The following is a 20,824-nucleotide window of genomic DNA, read 5'->3' as shown; positions in this document are numbered from 1 at the left end:
ATTTTTGTTATCAAATTTTTAGTTTCAGCTCCAATTTCTGCACATTATGCAAAAGAAGTTGAAAGTTAGTTGATAAAATAAGATTTTGGGTTAGCATTGCCTTTTCAAACAATACCATATTGAAGTGTGTACTCAAAATCTTCATTACTACCTATGAAAAAGACTATAAAAATTGACTTGAAGATTAGTAATAGAATATTTTTTTTGGAATTTTGAGATGTTTATTCAGCTTAGAACAACTTTTAATAATTGAAATCTATTTAATATCTTTAAGCAATGCTGTTCGTATTGATATTCTTACAAAAAATGCAGTTAGAATCAAACTTAAGGAAACATTTATGAAATAAATGTTTCCTTATTTATGAAATACAGAATGAATCATGAGATACCATATTAAGAAATCATCAGATGAAGGTATTATTACATAATACATTTTTGTGCTGCTTAATGGGCATTTTTGTAATTTCTCCAAAAGCTAATTTTGATTAAAAAGATATTTGACAAAATTTTAATAATTTCCATGCGTTGAACTTCGTATATGCTCTTGATTTTCTAGGCTTTATTTAACAGGTAAACTTATGGAATTAAACTCCAATAAAACAATTATGGAGTTCAGGTTTCTAATCTCACTGCGTATATTCTTGCTACAATGACAAGATTTTAATACATTTTCCTACTAATTATGTTTTATCATAACTAATTTACTAATTGTAAGGCATAATATAAATCTCAGAGAATAAAAATTCATATAATGAATATCATTTACTATTTTTGGTTCCTAGAGGTATGTGCACCTGCATTTTAATTTGAAAAAATATGCCTTTTAAGGTAGGAAACAAACATTTGTAGCTTAGAAGTTTTTTTTATTTCAATTTCAATAATTTTATATGGTGCACATATACACTGAAAGGACAGAATTCATGAGCTACTGATTCCTGGGAAACATGACTCTGTCACCCCTCTTGCTAGTGGATGAACCCACCATTCGGCAGGTATATTATAAGTACACTGCATTCACGTAGATGGTAATTCAATGTCAATATGGATAAATGTCAGGAGTTAACAGACTTTGAAAGGAAGATGTTAGTGGGTGCCTGATGCATGGGTCACTCCATTGAGGAAGTGGTACAGGAATTGCACTATCAACATTCAACAGTATCAAGAAGGTATTGGGAATACGCCATTTCTGGAATAACATCTCATCGTGGATAGTGCTGTGGGTGGAGAAAGGTGGTGGATGAATGTGGCCGTTGACATCTGTCTGACATTGTTTCAGCCAACCAGAAAGCAGCAGTGGTACAAATCACTGCTGACTTCAAAGGGAGGTCTCCACCAAGTGATCATTAGTTGCAATAGGTTATGGCAGTGGCGTGCAAACTGTGGGGCGCAACCCCCAGTGGGGTCATGGAAATTTTTAAATAAATTTATTTTTGGTGTACATAAAAGCTAAAAACCTGTTGTTAAAATTACTTTTTCTAGAGAATTTACTACTCAAACTAAGTCTGAGATACTAATGAACCCTACTGCTTACTACGTCAGAAATATGCCTTAATTTGCTCACTGGCTATGGACTCATATTGTTATGGGCATTATGGACTCTTATTGTTAATACTAGCAGACTCCAGCAGACCGGAATCAATTGACCCAAATCTATTACTGAATTTATATACACTCTGCTTAGATATTGACAATATGAGTCCATAATGTCCATAACAATGTGCTGCAAATAGCAAGTGTGTTGCACGCACGCTTTATTCTGCTTCGTAATTCAGTGCTTTCATATCAACTTGGATGTGTTTTTCATTCTTCTGCTATTTTTTATATTGCACGTTTCATTGTTTTTAAGAAGAAAAAATATATAATTTACCACGGGCAGTATGTGTAATCAGAACAAAACGGCTGAGGAGTGACAACAATAATGTTGCCACAGGTAGTACAGAAGCTAATAAGGTAAGAAATATATCATGTGAAAATTTGGACATTAACGTTATTTCAAGGTGCAACCACCAATTTCTGTTACAGAGCCATCATATACCAAATCAAAAGGAATGAAAAAGAATAGAAAATATCAAGAGGAATTTATGAAGTGTGGCTTCACTTACAGTGTTGTTGATGATGAGCAACGTCCTGTGTGTGTAATATGCTACGAAAAACTGGCTAACGAAAGCATGAAACCTGTTAAATTAAAAAGACACTTGCATATGAAACATTCAGAGCTAATGAAAAAAAAAACTGAATCCTTTTTCAAAAGACATACCAATGCTACAAGGTCAGAAATGTTTCATGAAGTAACATGCTACAGTTCCTTGCAAAGCTTTAAGAGCAACACTGGAAGTTTCATATTTAATAGGAAAAAATTTGAAATTACATACTATTGCTGAACCTCTTGTTCTCCCTGCTGCAACAAAAATGATTTCAATTATGCATGGAGAAAAGTACAGCAATGATTTAAAAACTATTCCTCTGTTCAGAATACTGTAATATGCGGCATATTACGGTTATCGCAGATAACATAAAATTCAATTTATTAAATTGATTGAGAGAGAGTCCAGTTTTTCCAATACAGTTAGATGAATCCACAGATATTTCCAACCTTGCTCAACTTATTGTATATATCAGATACTGCTACAAGGGAGATATTTTGGACGATTTTTTTCATTTTGCAAAGCTTTGGATGGAAGAACGACAGCAAGAAGATTTTTGATGTTATAAATATTTTCTTTCAAACAAATAATCTAACTTGGAACAAATATGTTGTGATTTGTACTGATGGTGCAGCTGCATTAATGGGAGAAAGTAATGGTTTAAAAGGCAAAGAAATGGAAATTGCTTCAAATAGTTTTTAATCATTGCATTATACATAGCGAAGCATTAATAGTGAAGGAAATGCAAACTGATTTTCACAAAGTTTTGAAAGATGCAGTAAGTGTGATCAACTTTATTAAAAGTGGAAGCTTAAATAGCAGACTTTACACTATACTTTGTAATGAAATGGGATCCTCTTATGAAACGTTTCTTTTATATACGAAAGTAAGGCGATTGTCCAGTGGTAAAGTGTTGCAATGTCTTTTTGAGTTCAGACATGAAGGTTTATTGATTTTATCGGATAAAAATCAGAACCTTGCTCAATTGTTTACCAATTAAAAATGGCTTGGAAAACTTTAGTTACCTTGTTGATATATTTGAAAAACTTCGTGATTTAAATTTAAGTCTTCAAGGACAGGGAACTAATATATTAATACTCAGTGATAAAATAGAAGCTTTCAAAAAGAAGCTTAATCTTTGGAAAACTGAATTGGAGCGTAATAATACTGAAATGTTCCCTTGTTTTTCTAATTTTGTTAATAGCAATAATATTGACATTTTACAATTTAGGGATATCATTACCACCCATCTGACAATGCTAATTAAGAATTTTTCCAAATGATTTAATGTATCTCCAGAAAAAACTTGTACTGGATTTGTGGTCCCTTTGCTTTTGAAATTTCTTCATGCCCCGAAATTACCATTGAGCAAAAGGAAGATCTTATCGACCTGTCGTTTTACGAATTATTACGTGCTCATTCGAGGCTACTACTTGTGAAAAATTCTGGCTTTCTCTTTGAGACAAGTATCCAGAATTATTTAAAACGACTACATATTTATCTGAGGTCTACATATTTATCTGAGGTTGACTTCTCAAAATTAACAGCTATAAAAGAAAAACAACATTCCAGACTTGATCCAGAAGATGACATGAGATTATCAATTTCAAATATTGAGCCAAATATTATCGGTTACCAGGCTCATCCTTCTCATTAATTGTTTTGTTTTACAATTTTTCATTTTTTATTGTTTTGTAATTTTAATTGAAGAATAAGAATTTGGTTTGTTGTTTTTGCTGTACTGTATTTAATTAAAATATTAAACAATTATTTTAAAGTGTAAATAAAAAAGGAGGCAATTTTTTTATTCCTTTCTCACTACTCGAATATAATTTTCTATTACATAATTTATAAAATGCTAATTTTGTTCTCTAAAAATCCGGTCATTCATCCTACCTCGGGATTTACATTGAGGGGCCACGTCAATTTTATATTTAATAAAGGGGGTTGCAAGCGAAATAAGTTTGTGCACCACTGGGTTATGGGAGCCACCGGTCCACCAGAGTCCCAATGCTAACATCATGACACAGGACTCTACACCTCAACTGGGGAATGAACACTGGCACTAGACCTTGGATGGTCGGAGACAGGCCTCCTGGTCTGATGAGTCCCATTTTCAGTTATTTTGAGCGAACGGTAGGGTGCGTATATGGCAGAAACTGCATGAAGCTATGCACCAGTCATGTCAACAAGGAACTGTTCATGCAGATAGGCGGTCTGTAATGGCCTGGGGCATGTTCGACTGGGACCTCTAGTACGTCTAGACCAGTGTTTCCCCAAACTTTTTTAGTCACAGAACACTTCATCTCACAACATATTCATAGAACAGTTACGAAACACAAGTTTAGCAGGAGCCAAAGAACGGTTGCTAATATTTTATTACATATGATGCACTGTGCATCAGGAGCATCTTTATTTCCAACGTGTGTAAAGCCGAAATTCAAATAACTGTCATCATACTTTTGTTTTGGTCTTTTATTAGTTAGTTTCTGTTTTTTCACTTCAAATTTTTGGGAACAAAAGGCTTGTTCATCCTCCCTTTGAAGTGTGACAATATTGTGTTCGTTTTCATCGACCACAGTTGCACTACTAGGTCCATGGTCACATATTTTAATAATAAAATTTTGAAATTCTAATAATTATCAAAAAAAAATTTATACAAGGAAGTGAGTTCAGTTATGATATCGGTTCACTTCCTCCTCTCCTTCAACCTGTGTACTCCAGGCTAAATCGCATACGAATTGCATACTAGATCACCACATTGCTACTTTTTTGTAGGCGTTATTACCTCTATGCAAAGCTCGCCAAAATAGTGTTCAGCGGTCTATTTGATTATTAGTCTATCCAGTATATTAATAACCAAAAAAAAATTGTTAAATATTACAATGATACAAAAGTGGTGTACACTACAGATATGCAAAATTTATTTATTTTATTTATTTTTTTAAATTATTAATTACGATTTTTTGCAGAACACTTGTTCACATCTCACAGAACACTAGTGTTTCGCGGAACACAGTTTGAGAAACACTGGTCTAGACTCATCTCTGAATGGGCCAGGTTATGTGTCCATCCTTGCAAACTATCTGCATCCCTTCATGGTCATCGTGCACCCACAGAGCCATGGTGACTAGAACATGCTTCGAAGAGCATTCCACAGATTTTAGCACCATGGAATGGCCTCCCCACCTTTCCGTGTGACTGCCCAGATAAGAGCAGTCACACGGAAAGGTGGGCCTACCCACTAGGTCGGTATCCCATAATTTCTGTCCACTCATTGTACAGTATTATTAAGAATAGGAATATAATTCAGCTTTACTGAAAAGACTGATAAAACAAAGGTTTTTGGGTAAAAACTCTTTAATATCAGAAACAAGTTAAAACACAAGTTAAAATTCGTTAAAAATGAAGTAAATAAATCACCAATAGCTTTCGGACTTAAGTTGTCCTTCCTCAGTTGGGAATGAGCATTATTACAAAAATAATAAAGAATGTCATGTGCCCAGCCATGGTGGCCGGCACATGACATTATTAAGAATTTAATTATTAAGTTTTAAATTATTAAGAATTTGAATATAAACTAAAAGACACTAAACTACAAAAATATAATAAAACAACATTTAAAAATACTTATGCATTCAGCTCACAATTTTTAATTTTACATAAATTTTCGTGCTTTAATCGTAGCAAATACTTTGATTAAATCATCGATATCAATGCTCTGTGAAATATCATTTTCTACAGCAATTATTGCAAGGTCACTTAGTCTTTCTTGAACCATTGTAAATCTTAAATAATTTTGAATTATCTTTAATTTAGAAAGAGATCTTTCACCAGTTGAAACAGAAACTGGAAGAGTCAAAAAAGTTCTCGGTTCTATTGCAAAATTTGGAACTGCATTTATTATAATATTTTAAGAAACTCTTCTGGATCATCACTACTAATATTTAATGCTTTTAATGATTTCAGCTCTTCAAAAAGTTGTTTGTTGTTTATATAACTTTCACATGTACAAGGATCTGTCAATTTTATATGACAAATTATGGCAATGCATTTTAAGGCCTTCATCATTTAAATCAGAAAATTTAGTAAGAGTTGAAACACATATCTGTATCTGCCAATATGTCAAATCTAGTTTGAATTGAATTTATTGCTATATCTAAAAGCGTATAATAAAAGTCAACCTTATTTTTTAATTTTCGGTCTGTGATTGGGTCCTCTGGCAACTCATAGTCAAATTGATTTTTTGCACATCTTTCTCTCAAAGCTGTCCTGAAGGACTTGTGGTTTCCAAATCCAAGTTGTTGTTATTTGGTTTTTAGGAGCATTAGCAACTAAGGCCATATTGCTCCGGGATATGCGGTGGTTATTTCCTGACCTTTCCGCATCTTTCGTATTTGGTGGTGACGGGCTCGAACCCCGGTCTAATCAAGAAGCGTGTGCTACGTACCCAAATCCAAGTAATTCAATAATGAGAAAGCCTCAGAAATACACTTTCTAAAATATTCATCAGATCTTTTCATTTCAAAATATTTTATCAAATTGTTCAAGGCTTTTCTGCATTTGGCAGTATTTATTTTAGGATTTTGCAACACCTTATTAACAACATTGACTTTATTTAGAATATCATACCATATGATAATCAATATAACGAATTTAAAAGAACGAATCTTTGTGGCAAGCATTTGAGCAAGATTTTTAGTATTTATGTCTCTACTTTGATCAGATATTAATTGTAACAATGTGTCATAAATTTCACCAAGTTGAAATCTTAATGGTGTAACTGCTTTTATACTACTTTCACAACTTGTATCAATCATGGATTTTAAAGTGAAATTTGGAATATTTTATGTTAATTTTTCTCATCTGTGTGAGGAGGAAGAAGAAAAAGTGTATAACTCTTGCACAATATCGAAAAATTTCGAAAGTGACTTTGCTGCATCATTCATTACTAAATTTGAAGTATGAGAATTACATGTACAAACTCTGCATATTTGCATTTTTGATAACGTTTTGAAGGCCAATATATTTCCACTCATATTGGAACCGTTGTCATAACCTTGACAGCCGACCGGGCTAGCCGAGTGGGTAAAGTACCTACCCGGCAACCCAAAGGTCGCGGGTTCGATTCCCGCCTCGGGCTTGGATCAAAGTACTGCAAAAACCTTGGGAGGTGCAATATGGCCACAGAAGCCGATGCGCCAACAACTACCAAATCAAAAAAAAAAATAAATAAATAACCTTGACTCCTCGTGCTATTTAGTTTTAAGTTATATTTTGTGAGTAAATAATTTAATAACCCCTTAATTTTTTATCAGAAACATCTTACCTGGGTAATTAAAATCATTAAAAAATTAATAATTTTTTTAATGATTTTAAAAATTAATATTTAGTGTATTTTTATCTAAGATATTTGAGTAATTTTAACTGACTCATTTTATTTAATGAGTTGAAAACACTTACCTCTATTATTAAAAAAAAAAATTTCTTACCTTTATCATTTGTGCTAATCATAAATTTTTTTTACTATTAAATTAAAAAGTGGTGGAAATGCTTTTCTAAATGATAATATTCTGTCTTCTCATATGATGTGTCTATGCATCTCTTACTTTAGTCCCAATTGAATCCTCTTGCACAAACATATGAGTACATTGTGTGCAACTTGGCACCACAATCATTTAATAAAAATTCCGCACAAAGTATACATGTAACAATCGACAGAATCATACACAACATGAAAAACAAAGTAGTCAGGGCTCTTATTGATATAAATGTATTCACAGAGGCTAGCGTTGGTTTTCAATTTTTATGGTATTTTCCGCTTGCATGTTGATCACACATTCCCTGTACTTTTGAGGGGCCCGGCTTCCTTGCATCCTGATGTTTGTTGGTATTCCTAAACATGAATGATGTCTGTGGGTGTATTTGAATATTTTTTCATAGTCAGACTATGTGAGACAGGCTCCATAGACTTCAAACAGCAGTTTTCTGAATGACCATTCAGCTTCATGGATCCCACCTATATGGCTATTCAGATTCATTAAATTGAGATTATGCAGTTGTACACTTTGTGTGGAAATGTTAAAAGCCTTTCCAACAAATTGGCACACCAACATTATTCTCCCCCCCCCCCGCTTGCTTTTCTTAGAACTCATAGCTCTCTGATAATTTTTATATCTTGTAATATTGTACCAACGTGCACATTTCCAGACATAAATTGTGTTGAGTGGGGCAGATTATCTAATGCCCTAATATATATCTGATATACAGTCGGACCCCTCTTTAACGAACTTCCATATAGCAAATTTTTCTATGTAGTAAACCTTTTTGATTTCCACTTGGTCATTACATCGAAAATAGTTTCTTTATAATGAAGAAAATATCCATATAACGAACTGGTTTCAAGAGCCCCCAGTACACATTGTTCGCACCTCTGGCCTTTAGGCAATAAAGCTGATGCTGTAGAAAGTGCGAATTAAGAGCTAAAGGGATTAAGAATTAATCCCTTTAAGTTTTAAGAGTTAAAGGGATTAATTCCACGAATTAAGAACTAAAACATTCTATAATTTAATGGTTCCCATAAAACGGTGCAGGAGGAAACTGGCCAATCATGGCATGGGATATGGAAAGTTTTGGGAGAGGCCTTTTCCCAGCAGTGGGTCAGCAATGGCTAAAAAGAAGTAAAACCTATACACTGCTATACAGAGAAGCCACGGTGGTCAATCTATGTGTCCGCAGCCATTGGCAAAGATTAAGGCATATTCCCGATGCGGACATTGGCTTTGGCAACCTGCTTTCTCTGTAAAAAAAAAAAAAATAAATAAATAAATAATAATAAATAAATAAAAAAATTGCTTTAAAATTTGGTATTCCTGCTAGTAGTGTGTTAACCATTCTAAAAAACCATGTTTCGATTTTCAAAGTGTTTGAGGAAACGGGACCCAATTGGAAGAGTGCAAAATTATGTCTTTCTGAAAATATATATGAAGCAGTTTTTTAGTGAATGAAGTTGATTCAAGACCAAAAGGTGCTGAAAAGAAAAGGCTATGGAGTACACATCTTTCATGGGGCATAAAACATTCCAAGCCAGTTCTTGTTGGCTGGACAAATTTAAAGAGTGCCATGGCTTACTCAAAAAAGTTATTTCTGATGAAAGTGGAGTTGCCATCGAAGAAGACTACCCATTGGAAAGAAACAGTTTTGAAAAATAAAATTATGGACTACGAGCTCAAAGACATATTCAGCATTGATGAAACATCTATTTTTTAAATGTTTGCTGAACAAGACACTGACTCTTAAAGGTTATAAATGTTTAGGTGATAAAAATAGTAAGGAGAGAATTACACTCTTGGTTGGTGCAAATATGGCTGGTAATGAAAAACTGAAGCTTTTGGTAATAGGCAAAAGTAAACCACCCAAATGTTTCAAAGGAGTAAAGTTGCTACAGTTGGATTACATCTACAACAAAAAAGCTTGGATGACAAGTGAAATTTTTGAACAGTGGATTTTAAAATTTCAATAGAAATACGACGAAACAAAACAGAAAAATTGCGTTGATTGTCGACAACTGCCCTACCCACCTTCACTCGGTAATTTCGAAACTTATAAGTGTGAAGCTTGTTTTCTTCCATCCAAATACCTCGTCTAAACTGCAGCCAATGGGCCAATGGTTTGAAAATGGAATACCAAAGGTGCATACTAAAAAAAGTTCTACTGAGAATAGAAACCAATCAGCCTATAGATTTGCAGATGTGTATATCAGAGTTGGCAAAATTGTGGAGCAAAGATGTGACCGAAACAATTATTAAGAATTGTTTTGCAAAAGCATGTTTTACCAAAACGTTAATTAAGAGCAGTGAGAGAGATAAACTACTACAAGACATTGAGTAATCTTGGAAAGAGTTCCAAGCGAGGTTTCATCAGTGGAGAAATTGTTCTTGATCAATTTTTAGGAGTTGATAATAATGTCATAGTAGCCGAATATCCGAGTGACTCCAACATTTTGGAGAGCATTCAAAGAAGTAGTGACAATATCGACGATGAGTTGGATGAAAATGAGGGCAATATTAAAACTTCCAAACAAGAAATGTTGCCAGTATTTGAAACTTTGTGTTGAGACCTTCAGTGGGAAGAAAATGTAACAGAATACAGTATATATTTTGAGTGTTTAAACAAATGCAAACATTTTTATGAACTGTGTACAGTAGCGAAACAGGCCTACGCGCTCTGGATTCATTGAGGAATTTATTGTAGCTTAAACACAGAGCGTACAGATAAAGCAGAAATATATGAGCTTTCGGCTATATGGTAGCCTTCGTCAGAATTAAAATACATGAATGGCAGTTGGAATGAAGATGTGCACTGCCAGGTGCGTGAGACGCGAGGTTTAATTGTTTGTTGACGTCTGTGGCTGTGACGCATGATGACGTGGCCAGCGCTTGTCCAATGACAGAACTACTGACTCTGTGATCGGGTTGACTTGGTAACCACTGTTCCTGTTTAAGGATTTATCCGAAGATTTTATATTTAATGATTCCAACCAGGTACGCTTTAGGTAATGGTGGGATCTGTCTACCACCACGACATCGCGGTGTGGGTCGATGTCGTGGTGGGTTGTCCAGACATGTTCGGCGATAGCTGAGTGTTCTATATCCGCTAAACGGATCGCTCTTTTGTGCTCCGAGAGACGTTTCTCGAGTCGACGTCCAGTCTCTCCGAAGTAGCAGCTGGTGCAGTCACGGCAAGAGATGCGGTAGACTAAATCGCTCTGCAGAAGGGTGGGGACAGGTGTTTTCACGTTGGAAATGAAAGAACGCAGTTTCCTGCCTGGGAGCTGGATGCACTTTATTCCGTGCGTTCTCAGGATTCTGCCGATCTGTTGTGACAGGTTGGGGTAGTATGGGATGAATGCCCTTGTGGATGGCTCGTCACTGTTGGTGTTGTAGCTGGTCGTCACGATGTCACGTGTCTGTAGATCACACCTGTCGAGGACGTCAATGGGGTAGCCACACCTCGTAAGGTCTACTTTGACCCTAGTGACCTCTTTGCGTCTTTCATCAGCGGAGCTGGAGTGTGTCCAGGCGCGAGTAAGCAAGGTTCGGGCCGTGGAGAGGAGGTGGCCTCGCGCGTGTGCTGACCGGAAGTTGGTAAACTGGCCAGCACACATGGGCTTACGATAAACTGTAGTCCTCAGGTATGTGCCTTCACGTCGGACAAGTGTGTCTAAGTATGGTAAAGAGTTGTTCGACTCCAGCTCAATCGTGAATTTTATGAAGGGCGATAGTGAGTTGAGGTATGATAGAAGTCGCTGACCTGAGTCTCTAGGGATGACCACGAACACATCGTCAACATAGCGACACCAAAAGGCGATGTGATCAGGTGCGTGTGCAAACGCACGTCCCTCTAACTCCTCCATCACGATGTTTGCTGTGACTGAGCTGACCGGGGAACCCATGGCCGTGCCATGTATCTGCTGGTAGACTGAGTCATTAAATATGATCGCACCCCCTGTTAAGCACAGCCTGAGGGCGGTGGAAATGTCATCGGGTGTGAGACCAGTTCTTTCGTTGAGGGTTCTATCATTGTCCAAGAGTTGTTTTGCACAAGAAATGGCAAGTTCCACAGGGATGGAGGTAAAGAGCGATATGACGTCGAACGATGCCATAACTTGATTCTGCGAGATGGATACAGTGCGAATCCTCTTTATGAATTCAACACTGTTGGAAACGGTGTGGGTGGTCTTGCCAACCAGAGGAGAAAGAAGTCTCGAGACAAATTTAGACAACTCGTAAGTCGACATCGACCCACACCGCGATGTCGTGGTGGTAGACAGATCCCACCATTACCTAAAGCGTACCTGGTTGGAATCATTAAATATAAAATCTTCGGATAAATCCTTAAACAGGAACAGTGGTTACCAAGTCAACCCGATCACAGAGTCAGTAGTTCTGTCATTGGACAAGCGCTGGCCACGTCATCATGCGTCACAGCCACAGACGTCAACAAACAATTAAACCTCGCGTCTCACGCACCTGGCAGTGCACATCTTCATTCCAACTGCCATTCATGTATTTTAATTCTGACGAAGGCTACCATATAGCCGAAAGCTCATATATTTCTGCTTTATCTGTACGCTCTGTGTTTAAGCTACAATAAATTCCTCTGTGTACAGTAGAATGCAGTGAACAAAAAAAAATAACTAAATATTTTACAAAATAGTTCTTAAAAGTATACTAATACATTGTAAGTAAGTAGTCATTTCTTAATATGTATGTATTAATAAATTAATTACTTTAAAATGTTAGAAAATTTATTCATTCCCATCTTTTACTATATTTCTGAATTTACACAATTTTTCATTGTTGAAAAGGTAATATTTCTTTATAATGAAATTTCTGTTTAACGAATTTTTTCAAGGGAACGATCAGTTTTGTTATATAGAGGTCCGACTGTATATTTCATTAATCTGATACTGATTTTTGTACAGTTTGGCTGATATATAATTTCACTGGTGTGATTTTAAATATCTATTCTCTTTTCAGGTGGCCACAGAATAGATGTTATAAAGTATGCGAAAAAGAAAACAAAAGAAAATTCTGTTAATCAAAAGGTAAATTATTTAATGATTACCTTGTTTGTTGACCACTCCTCTCCCATGCCTCATACTTTTTGATTGTCCAATACTTACGTTAGTTTTAACCCTGCTGTTTGTTCATGTTTACTATGCACACGTAACATTTGGATCAATACGGCCCGATATGTTTTGGAACTACAATTTTCAAAAAGAAAAGAAAATATGCAGCCTTTTAAGCAGTTCTTCTGCCTCTAATCTGCCAGAAAGTGACTGGAGGGAATCCGAGTAGTGTGTATGCAGGGAGGGGGGCATTGTCGAGGCCACGTTATATCGAGGATCTGGGTATATTCTTACCATGGGCACGCCGTATCCAAAAATTTCATTACTTCATACAGTAATTAATGTTTCTCCCCCCACTCTTTCTTACTATTGAATACACCATGAATTCTCAAACCAATACAGCAAACTTATCTGTGAAAAGATCTAAACCTCCCAAACACTTCCTAGTTCATTTCACAAATATACGTAGTCTCAGTTTTAATCTCAGTGATGTCCATTTCCACTCAGTCTGCCAAACTTCGTGTACTTTTTCTCACAGAATCTCAATTATCAGTTGATTCAACCATGCTCATCTTGGTTGCACAAATTATTCGCTGTATAGTACCTTTCGCTTCAAAGGCGGTACTTGTGCATATGTCCGTTCCAATATACCTTCTCAGAAACTTGGTAATTTGGAATATACTCTTTTCGATCTTCTTGGGCTTAAAATATTTCTACCTCATTCAGTCAAATTCATCTGTTGTCTCTACCATTTTCCCAACTCCACTAATCACTTGGAACTCTTTGACTTCCTCTCTTTGCAACTTGACTTTCTCCAGTCCAACTTTCCTAACAGTGAGGTAATTTTCCTTGGTGATTTTAATGTTCACAACTCCAGCTGGCTTCCATTTTCTAGTCACGCAGACCCGACTGGTCGAGATGCTGAGGCTTTTGCAATTACTAATGACCTTGCACAGATTGTTCATTTACCTACCAGAATACCGGACAATCCCAACCATACAGTCAACACTCTTGATCTCTTTCTCACAAACAGCCCTTCTGGGTACACGGTCAAAGTCAGTGGTCCTTTAGGCCCCTCAGATCAGAACTCGGTGATTGTCTCTTCTCCAATGAAGCCTTTATCTCATGGCTATTCCCAACCTCATGTTGTTTGGCATTACAAGAAGGAAAATGGGATGACCTGCAATCTTTTCCTTGATTGGATTACTGTTTCAAAACTTCTTATATCAACATTTGCTCAGATCGTGTCAGTAAAATTATTCTTATAGGAATGGAATCCTTTATTCCACATTCCACCTTAATATCTCATCCTTTATATAAACCTTGGTTTCCAATAAATATGCTAAGGCTGTTCAAGAGAAGAATTTTGCATATTGTAATTGGCTTGTTTCCAATTCTTCAGTTTCATTTTCTGCCTACACCAGAGCTAGCTACAATTGTAAAGCAGTTATTAATCAGTCCAAAGTAGATTTTGAACAGGCTAAGAGTCGAAAACTTGCTTCTTGCCCTAATGGTAGCTGAGTATTCTGGTCTCTTGTCAAAGCTATTGGCCGCAACTTTTGCCCATCTCTGCTCCCACCTCTGTCAACTGTTGTGACTTCAGCCAAGGATAAAACTGACCTGCTAAAATCCCATTTTTCTTCCCACTCCTGTATTAATGATCTTGGTAAAACACCTCCCACCATTTCCAATACGCTCCATTCAATGCCTCCTGAGGTCTTCTGTCAAAAGGATGTCAGAAGGATTTTGACGAATCTTGATGCTAAGAAAGCTCCAAGTCCTGATGGTATTTCTCCACTTGTTCTCAAAACCTGTGCTCCTGAACTTACTCCTGTTCTTTGCCGCCTTTTTTCACTTTCTTATTCCAAAGATGTTTTTCCTTCTGCTTGGAAATTTGCTCATATTCAACCAGTTCCTAATAAGGGTGACATATCCCTCCTATCCAATTATCATCCCATTGCAATTACTTCTACTCTTTCTAAAGTAATGGAGAAATCAATTAACCAACTCTTAAACTATCTAGAAACCTTCCGTCTGATCAACGATTGCCAGTATGGATTCTGTCAGTGTCGATCCACTGGTGATATTCTGACTTATATTACCCATTTATGGACAAATTCGATGGAAAAGTTCCATGAAACACAAGCAGTTGCTCCTGACATCTCAAAGGCTTTTGATCATGTTTGGCATACAGGTCTTCTAAACAAGCTTCCATCTTATGGTTTGCCAACTGTTTTTTGTAATTGGTTATACAGTTTTCTCTCTGACCACTCACTGAGGGTGATGGTAGATGGCTCTCTGTCCACTAATGCTGTTGTTCCCCAAGTTTCAGTTTTTTTCCCCCCACTCTTTTCCTCTTGTATATTAATGAGTTTCTGCCATTGATCGCAAATCGTATTCATAGTTTTGCCGATGATAGCACATTGCATTCCACTTTCCATTTTGAGAAACCTTGTCCTGCTCAATCAACTTCAACTTCTCGAAAATCTGTTACCAATTCCTTAAATGCCTATCTTCAGGTAATTCTCCAGTGGGGCAAAGACAACTTAGTTGATTTCAACCCTTCTAAAACTCAGTCTTGTCTTATATCTCGCAAAAAGGATTCTTCTGCTCCTATGCTTATCTTTAGTGACACTCCGATTTCTAGGCAAGATGATATATCTCTTTTGGGGATTACCCTGACTTCTAATCTCTCTTGGCACAAGCACATTAGAAATATTGCTTCCTCTGCATCTAAAAAACTTGGTTTTCTCTTTCACTCTCGGCGTTACTTTTCTGCCAAACAGTTGCTCACTCTGTATAAATCGCAAATCTGCCCTGCCATGGAATATTGTTCCCACATCTGGGGATGGTGCCCCCAAAACCCCTCTGAGGCTTCCTCATTCCTTTCAGAAGAGGGCAGTTAGTTTAATTAATGATTTTTCTCTAACAGAGTCTCTCCACTCTGTCTCATAGACGTACTGTTTCTGCTGCATGCCTTTTCTACAGATACTTCCATGGACACTGCTCTTCTGAATTAGCTTCTATAATTCCTGCTCTCTCTTTCAAAACAGTCCAAACATGTGCCGCCATCAGCCAACATCCATTTACTGTCCATCTTCAAACTCACAGAACCAACTTTTCATATTCCTGATTTATTCATTCAACTGCCATTTTCTGGAACAACCTTCATACATATTTCTTGAACATTACAGTCTACAGAAATTCAAGTCTAATGTCAACAAATATCTTCTTTCATCTTCTCAACCTTCAACCCATGCACGATACTAAGTACTGTAAGTTCTAATACCTCTCGTGTTTGGGGTTTTCATAAAAAAAAAAGAAGTTATTGTCACTCATACAAGAACAAAAATATTGATTGGAACTTAAAATCATTTCTGTATAAAATATTCATAATGCCATAAATAAAATGAAATAAAAGTTTATTTTACTCAGTTTTGCAATTAGGGCAGTAGTAAGGTACACTGGCTTACAAATGTGCTTATTACATTTACAATATGCATGTTTTACGCCACTACTTATGGCTGTACAGGATACTGATGCTTGTCTATCTTGTCTTTTTTTTTTTTTGGTTCTGTCTCACTATACTAGATGATCTTTTTATCCTTGGTTTATGCTGTCGAGATGCAATATGGGAAGTGATGAATAATTCACTAATTCCTCCAAAAATATTCATCTTCCTGTCAGTTTTTTTTTATTCCATTCTGGATCTATTGATATCTATAAAACAAACTTATTGTAGGCAGAGACATCAATCATGTTATTAAAACTATCATTGGCCATTGATTTGTTTTTTGTTTACAGCATTAACAAGTTGATCAAATGTGTCAGCAGTTCCTTTATTAGCATTTGTAATCCTTGTCGTCTCTACTTGTAATCCCTTTATCATAATGTAAATTACTCATGAGAACCATGTTTTTAACTACTGTTGTGTCATCTATTAAATAAAAAGAACTGTTGACTTCTTTGTTATTCATATTTTGAGGTAACTCTGATTTGTGTATTTGAACCGTACCAAACATACTTTCATTTTAGACGTAGTTGTGCCAAATTATAGAACGTAAAGAAATTGTAACAAATAACATTATGACCACTAAGTTCATATGTAAGACACATAAAACATGCATGCCATAATTTTTTTCTGACCTTGCTCCTGGAGTCTTTCCTGTGTAGATTTGCGACTTGAATACAAAGGATGATTTGCTGTCACAAAGAGTCAAATTTTTATGCCATATTTTGCCGGCTTACTGGGAATATATTATTTGAAAGAACAGCAACCACAAAATCCAATTAGCTGTTCATCGATGGTAGCACTTTTATATGGATTATATAGCATAAGTAAGAAGAACTTTAGTCCATTTATAATTGCATACAGCTGCTAGTTTATTTGTACGTCTCCTTTCATTATGTGTGTTCTTGGTATCAAAGTGGATGACTCTAGAAAGCATACAAAATGTTTCAAGAGACATGGTTGCATGAAATGTGTTATGACCAGTTTCTTTTTCCCACAAACTTTTTGTTGATTCTCTGTAAGATTGTTATACGCCAACCAACTACAGCAGTCCAATATAGCGTTGAAAAGTAGCTCAATTTAAATGTTTGTGTTTTCTTTGAATATCCATTGCCCGTCAGTATTTAATATTTTATTATTATATTTTCAATGCGAGTAGTAAACACGGCCTCAAAGCAATTTTGACATCACTTATTCTTGCAACTACATATCTTGTAATACCTGGAGCTATTTTTTATAACGTTAACTGCAGAAAATTGGCCACACTGCACAGCTGGATGCAATTTCCAGCTTATTTTTCCATCCTTAGATGAGTATACTGTGTTGTAGCAGTTAGTTGCAGAACAGCAATATCAGTATCATTATCTGATATGTCATTCACACTCTTCTCATTTATATTGTTTTCATACTTGAACATCTCTTCTTCACTATCAGAAGCTTCTCAAATTGCCAGCAGTTCCGTGTTAGTCAGTGCCTGCTTTCTCATTTTTTTATTGCTTGAAATGACTGTTACAGCATGCAGTTTGGTACCAAGTTTGTAAATTCAACCACCACTAATTTATAAGCAGCCGAAACAAACAGACACAGTCATACACTATTCTGTATGCAACAACACCTGTAAAAAACAACTTGCAAAAATTTGTCTGACTAGGATTCAACTTATAAGTACTTATAAAATATACTAGTCATACATATCAAATGCACATTTTGAGTAGTTACATATGAACAACCACCATTTTAGAAAATTGAGCCATATTGACCCAAACATAACATTAGTATTAAACTTGAAAATCACAAGAAAAAAATTAAATTAATAAAATATTTTCTAGAAAAGCAGTCATTGTCCAATAATAATTAAAGTCTTAGAACCACATTATAATATCTACAAAGAAAAAGATTTTATAAAAGTGAAAAAAATTTTTCGGATCAGATAAATCTGAACAGCAGAACCACTGATCTATTTGGCCTGAATGGAACAGCATGGTTAAACTAAGTATTAATCAGTTATTTGGTCAGTTTGTTCTTTGGGTGCTTAAATACTTAAACCAAGTATTAATCAGTTACTTGGTCAGTTTGTTCTTTCGGTGCGTGAATACTGTTAATCTGAGTACTACTGTATGTGTGCTCCATTGGGCATGGATGCATGATTTGCAAATTTAAAAAAAAAAAAAAAAACAGATGTGTGGACATTTATTATATAAATATAATTGCTACATTTGATTTGATCTCATGACATCAGTTTTCCAATTATTTTAAGTTGATGTTAAGGTATTGATTTTGATAACTATAACATTTAGAGATGAAACCGAAAACAAACTAAAAAAAAGAAAGTTGCCTCCTGCAGAATACCATTAGGAAACGTGAAAATTATTATGTTTTTAGATGAAAATGAATAGTATACACTGGTGCAATTAAAAGAACACAAAGTGAAGGAACTCAAAAATTGTTTTATTTTTATTCAAAGCAGTCACTGCTTATTATACTCTTCTAAACGTTTCTGAAAAAGAGAGTAGTAGTAGTAGTAGTAGTAGTAGTGGCACATGATGCAAGAAAGCAAGTGTAGAAGCTTATGCAGCATCAGCCAAAAAAAAAAAAAAAATATCACACCATTCCCTCCAAATGCCTGTCCAGTTCCTCCTTAAATTTATTTAACCTATCAACTTCCACAACGAGAGATGGAAGTTTGTTCCAGCAATTAACCACCCGCTGGCTAAAGGTGAATTTCTGCACATCTATTCTACATCTGTCCTTTCTTAATTTGAACTTATGTCCCCGTAGGTTGGTAATCTGAACAAGTGGAAGGATCCCATCAGAATTCAGCGTGCTCAACCCATTCAAGGCCTTATAGACCTCAATCAGATCACCGCGCAGGTGCCTAGTCTCCAGCCACTGCAATTTGCAGAACTTAAGCCTCTCTTGGTAAGAGAATCCCTTCATTCCCCTCACCAATCGTGTTGCTCTTCTCTGTACACGCTGAAGCAAATCTACATCCTTCCTAAAATGAGGCCTCCAGACCTGTACGCAGTACTCAAGGCGTGGCCTGACCATTGCCTTATACAGAGGGACAATCACCTCCTTTTCCCTGCTAGCAAAATTCCTATATATCATTGACAAAACCCCATGACCTGCCCTAGCAGCCTGTCTGCACTGCTCAGAAAACTTCATATCTGACTGCACAATTACTCCCAGGTCTTTTTCATTTTCTACCACCTTAAGTGTAGTACCACACAGTTGGTACGTTTCTCTGGGGTTACTTCTACCCATATGCAGTACTTTGCATTTGTCAAGGTTGAACTTCAGTTGCCACTTCTTAGCCCATCTGCCCAAATCATCTAGATCCTGTTGCAGTAGCACACTACCATTACTGTCATTAACAACCCTGCCAACCTTTGTGTCATCTGCAAACTTCGACATTAAGCCTGATATACCTTCATCAATATCATTGATAAATACACAAAACAACGGTGGACCCAACACCGAACCCTGTAGGACTCCACTAATAACATTAGTCCACGAAGAGCAGCACCCATTGATTACCACCCTCTGTCTTCTCGCACTTAACCATCCTTTTATCCATTGTAGCAACTTACCCTTAATACCATTCTGCTCCAATTTGTACAATAGTCTTCCATGCGCAACAGTGTCAAAAGCTTTCCTGAAATCCAAGTATATGATATCAAAATTATTTTTTGCATCCAGTTCCTTTGTGACCACATCATAATAACCAATCAAATTTGTCAGACAAGACTTTCCCTTAACAAACCCATGCTGTGTTTGAATTATTGCTGCAGTCTTGTCTAGATGATCCTGCAATGCATCTTTAACCAGCGACTCCATTATTTTACCCGGAACAGAAGTTAAACTAACTGGTCTGTAATTACTCGTGTCACCCTTCGATCCACCTTTGTGAATTGGGGACACATTTGCACATCTCCAGTCCGTGGGAACCTCCCCTGAGTCCAAGGATGCTCTCATAATTATGGCTAAGGGTTTGCTTAGTTGCTTTGCCGCCTCCTTTAAAATAACTGGATAGATCCCATCCACCCCAGGTGCCTTTCTTATGTTTAACTTCAACAATTTCTCCTCCACTTTGCTCTCAGTTATTACAAAATCATTAAGTATCTTGCTACAATTTGATAACCTTCTTCCATTTTCAAATTGTAATAATTCCTCACGTGTGAATGTAGATGCAAAATACTCATTCAGTTTGTTTGCTATCTGAGCAGGATCATCAACAGTGGAACCATCGATGTCAAGTGGACCAATCATATTCATCCCCTTCCTTTTAGAGTTTATATAAGTAAAGAAATCCTTGCTGTTTTTCTTAGCATCTTTTGCCAAAGATTTCTCGTAATCCGCTTTCGCCTGCCGAACCTCCTTTGTGACCTGATTACAGACTAGCTTATATCTGCCACAGGCTTCTGCGTCACCTGATAATTTATATGCATCCCATGCATTTTTCTTCTCTGTCACGAGTCTCATTAGTTCATTTGATAACCATTTAGGCCTAAACCTTGAACGATATTTCTTAATCGG

The 20,824-nt window shown here is 36.2% G+C and overlaps 1 protein-coding gene across 2 annotated transcripts in view; it reads left to right on the top strand.

Moving 5' to 3' along the window:
- Positions 1-20,824, top strand: part of LOC150085940 (putative RNA-binding protein 19) — a 496,890-nt gene that overhangs the window by 151,226 nt on the left and 324,840 nt on the right. For both annotated transcript variants that reach the window (XM_090374301.1, XM_090374300.1), the window contains one exon: positions 12,686-12,753. In XM_090374301.1, coding sequence (XP_090230427.1) covers positions 12,686-12,753 — 68 coding nt within the window. The remainder of the gene's footprint in view (positions 1-12,685; positions 12,754-20,824) is intronic.

The sequence above is a fragment of the Mastigoproctus giganteus genome, chromosome 5 (genome assembly GCF_048544385.1).
Source record: "Mastigoproctus giganteus isolate SK-2022 chromosome 5, ASM4854438v1, whole genome shotgun sequence".
Classification (NCBI taxonomy): domain Eukaryota; kingdom Metazoa; phylum Arthropoda; class Arachnida; order Uropygi; family Thelyphonidae; genus Mastigoproctus; species Mastigoproctus giganteus.
Note: the sequence above shows the minus strand (reverse complement) of the source record. Positions and strands in the feature narration are given on the sequence as shown.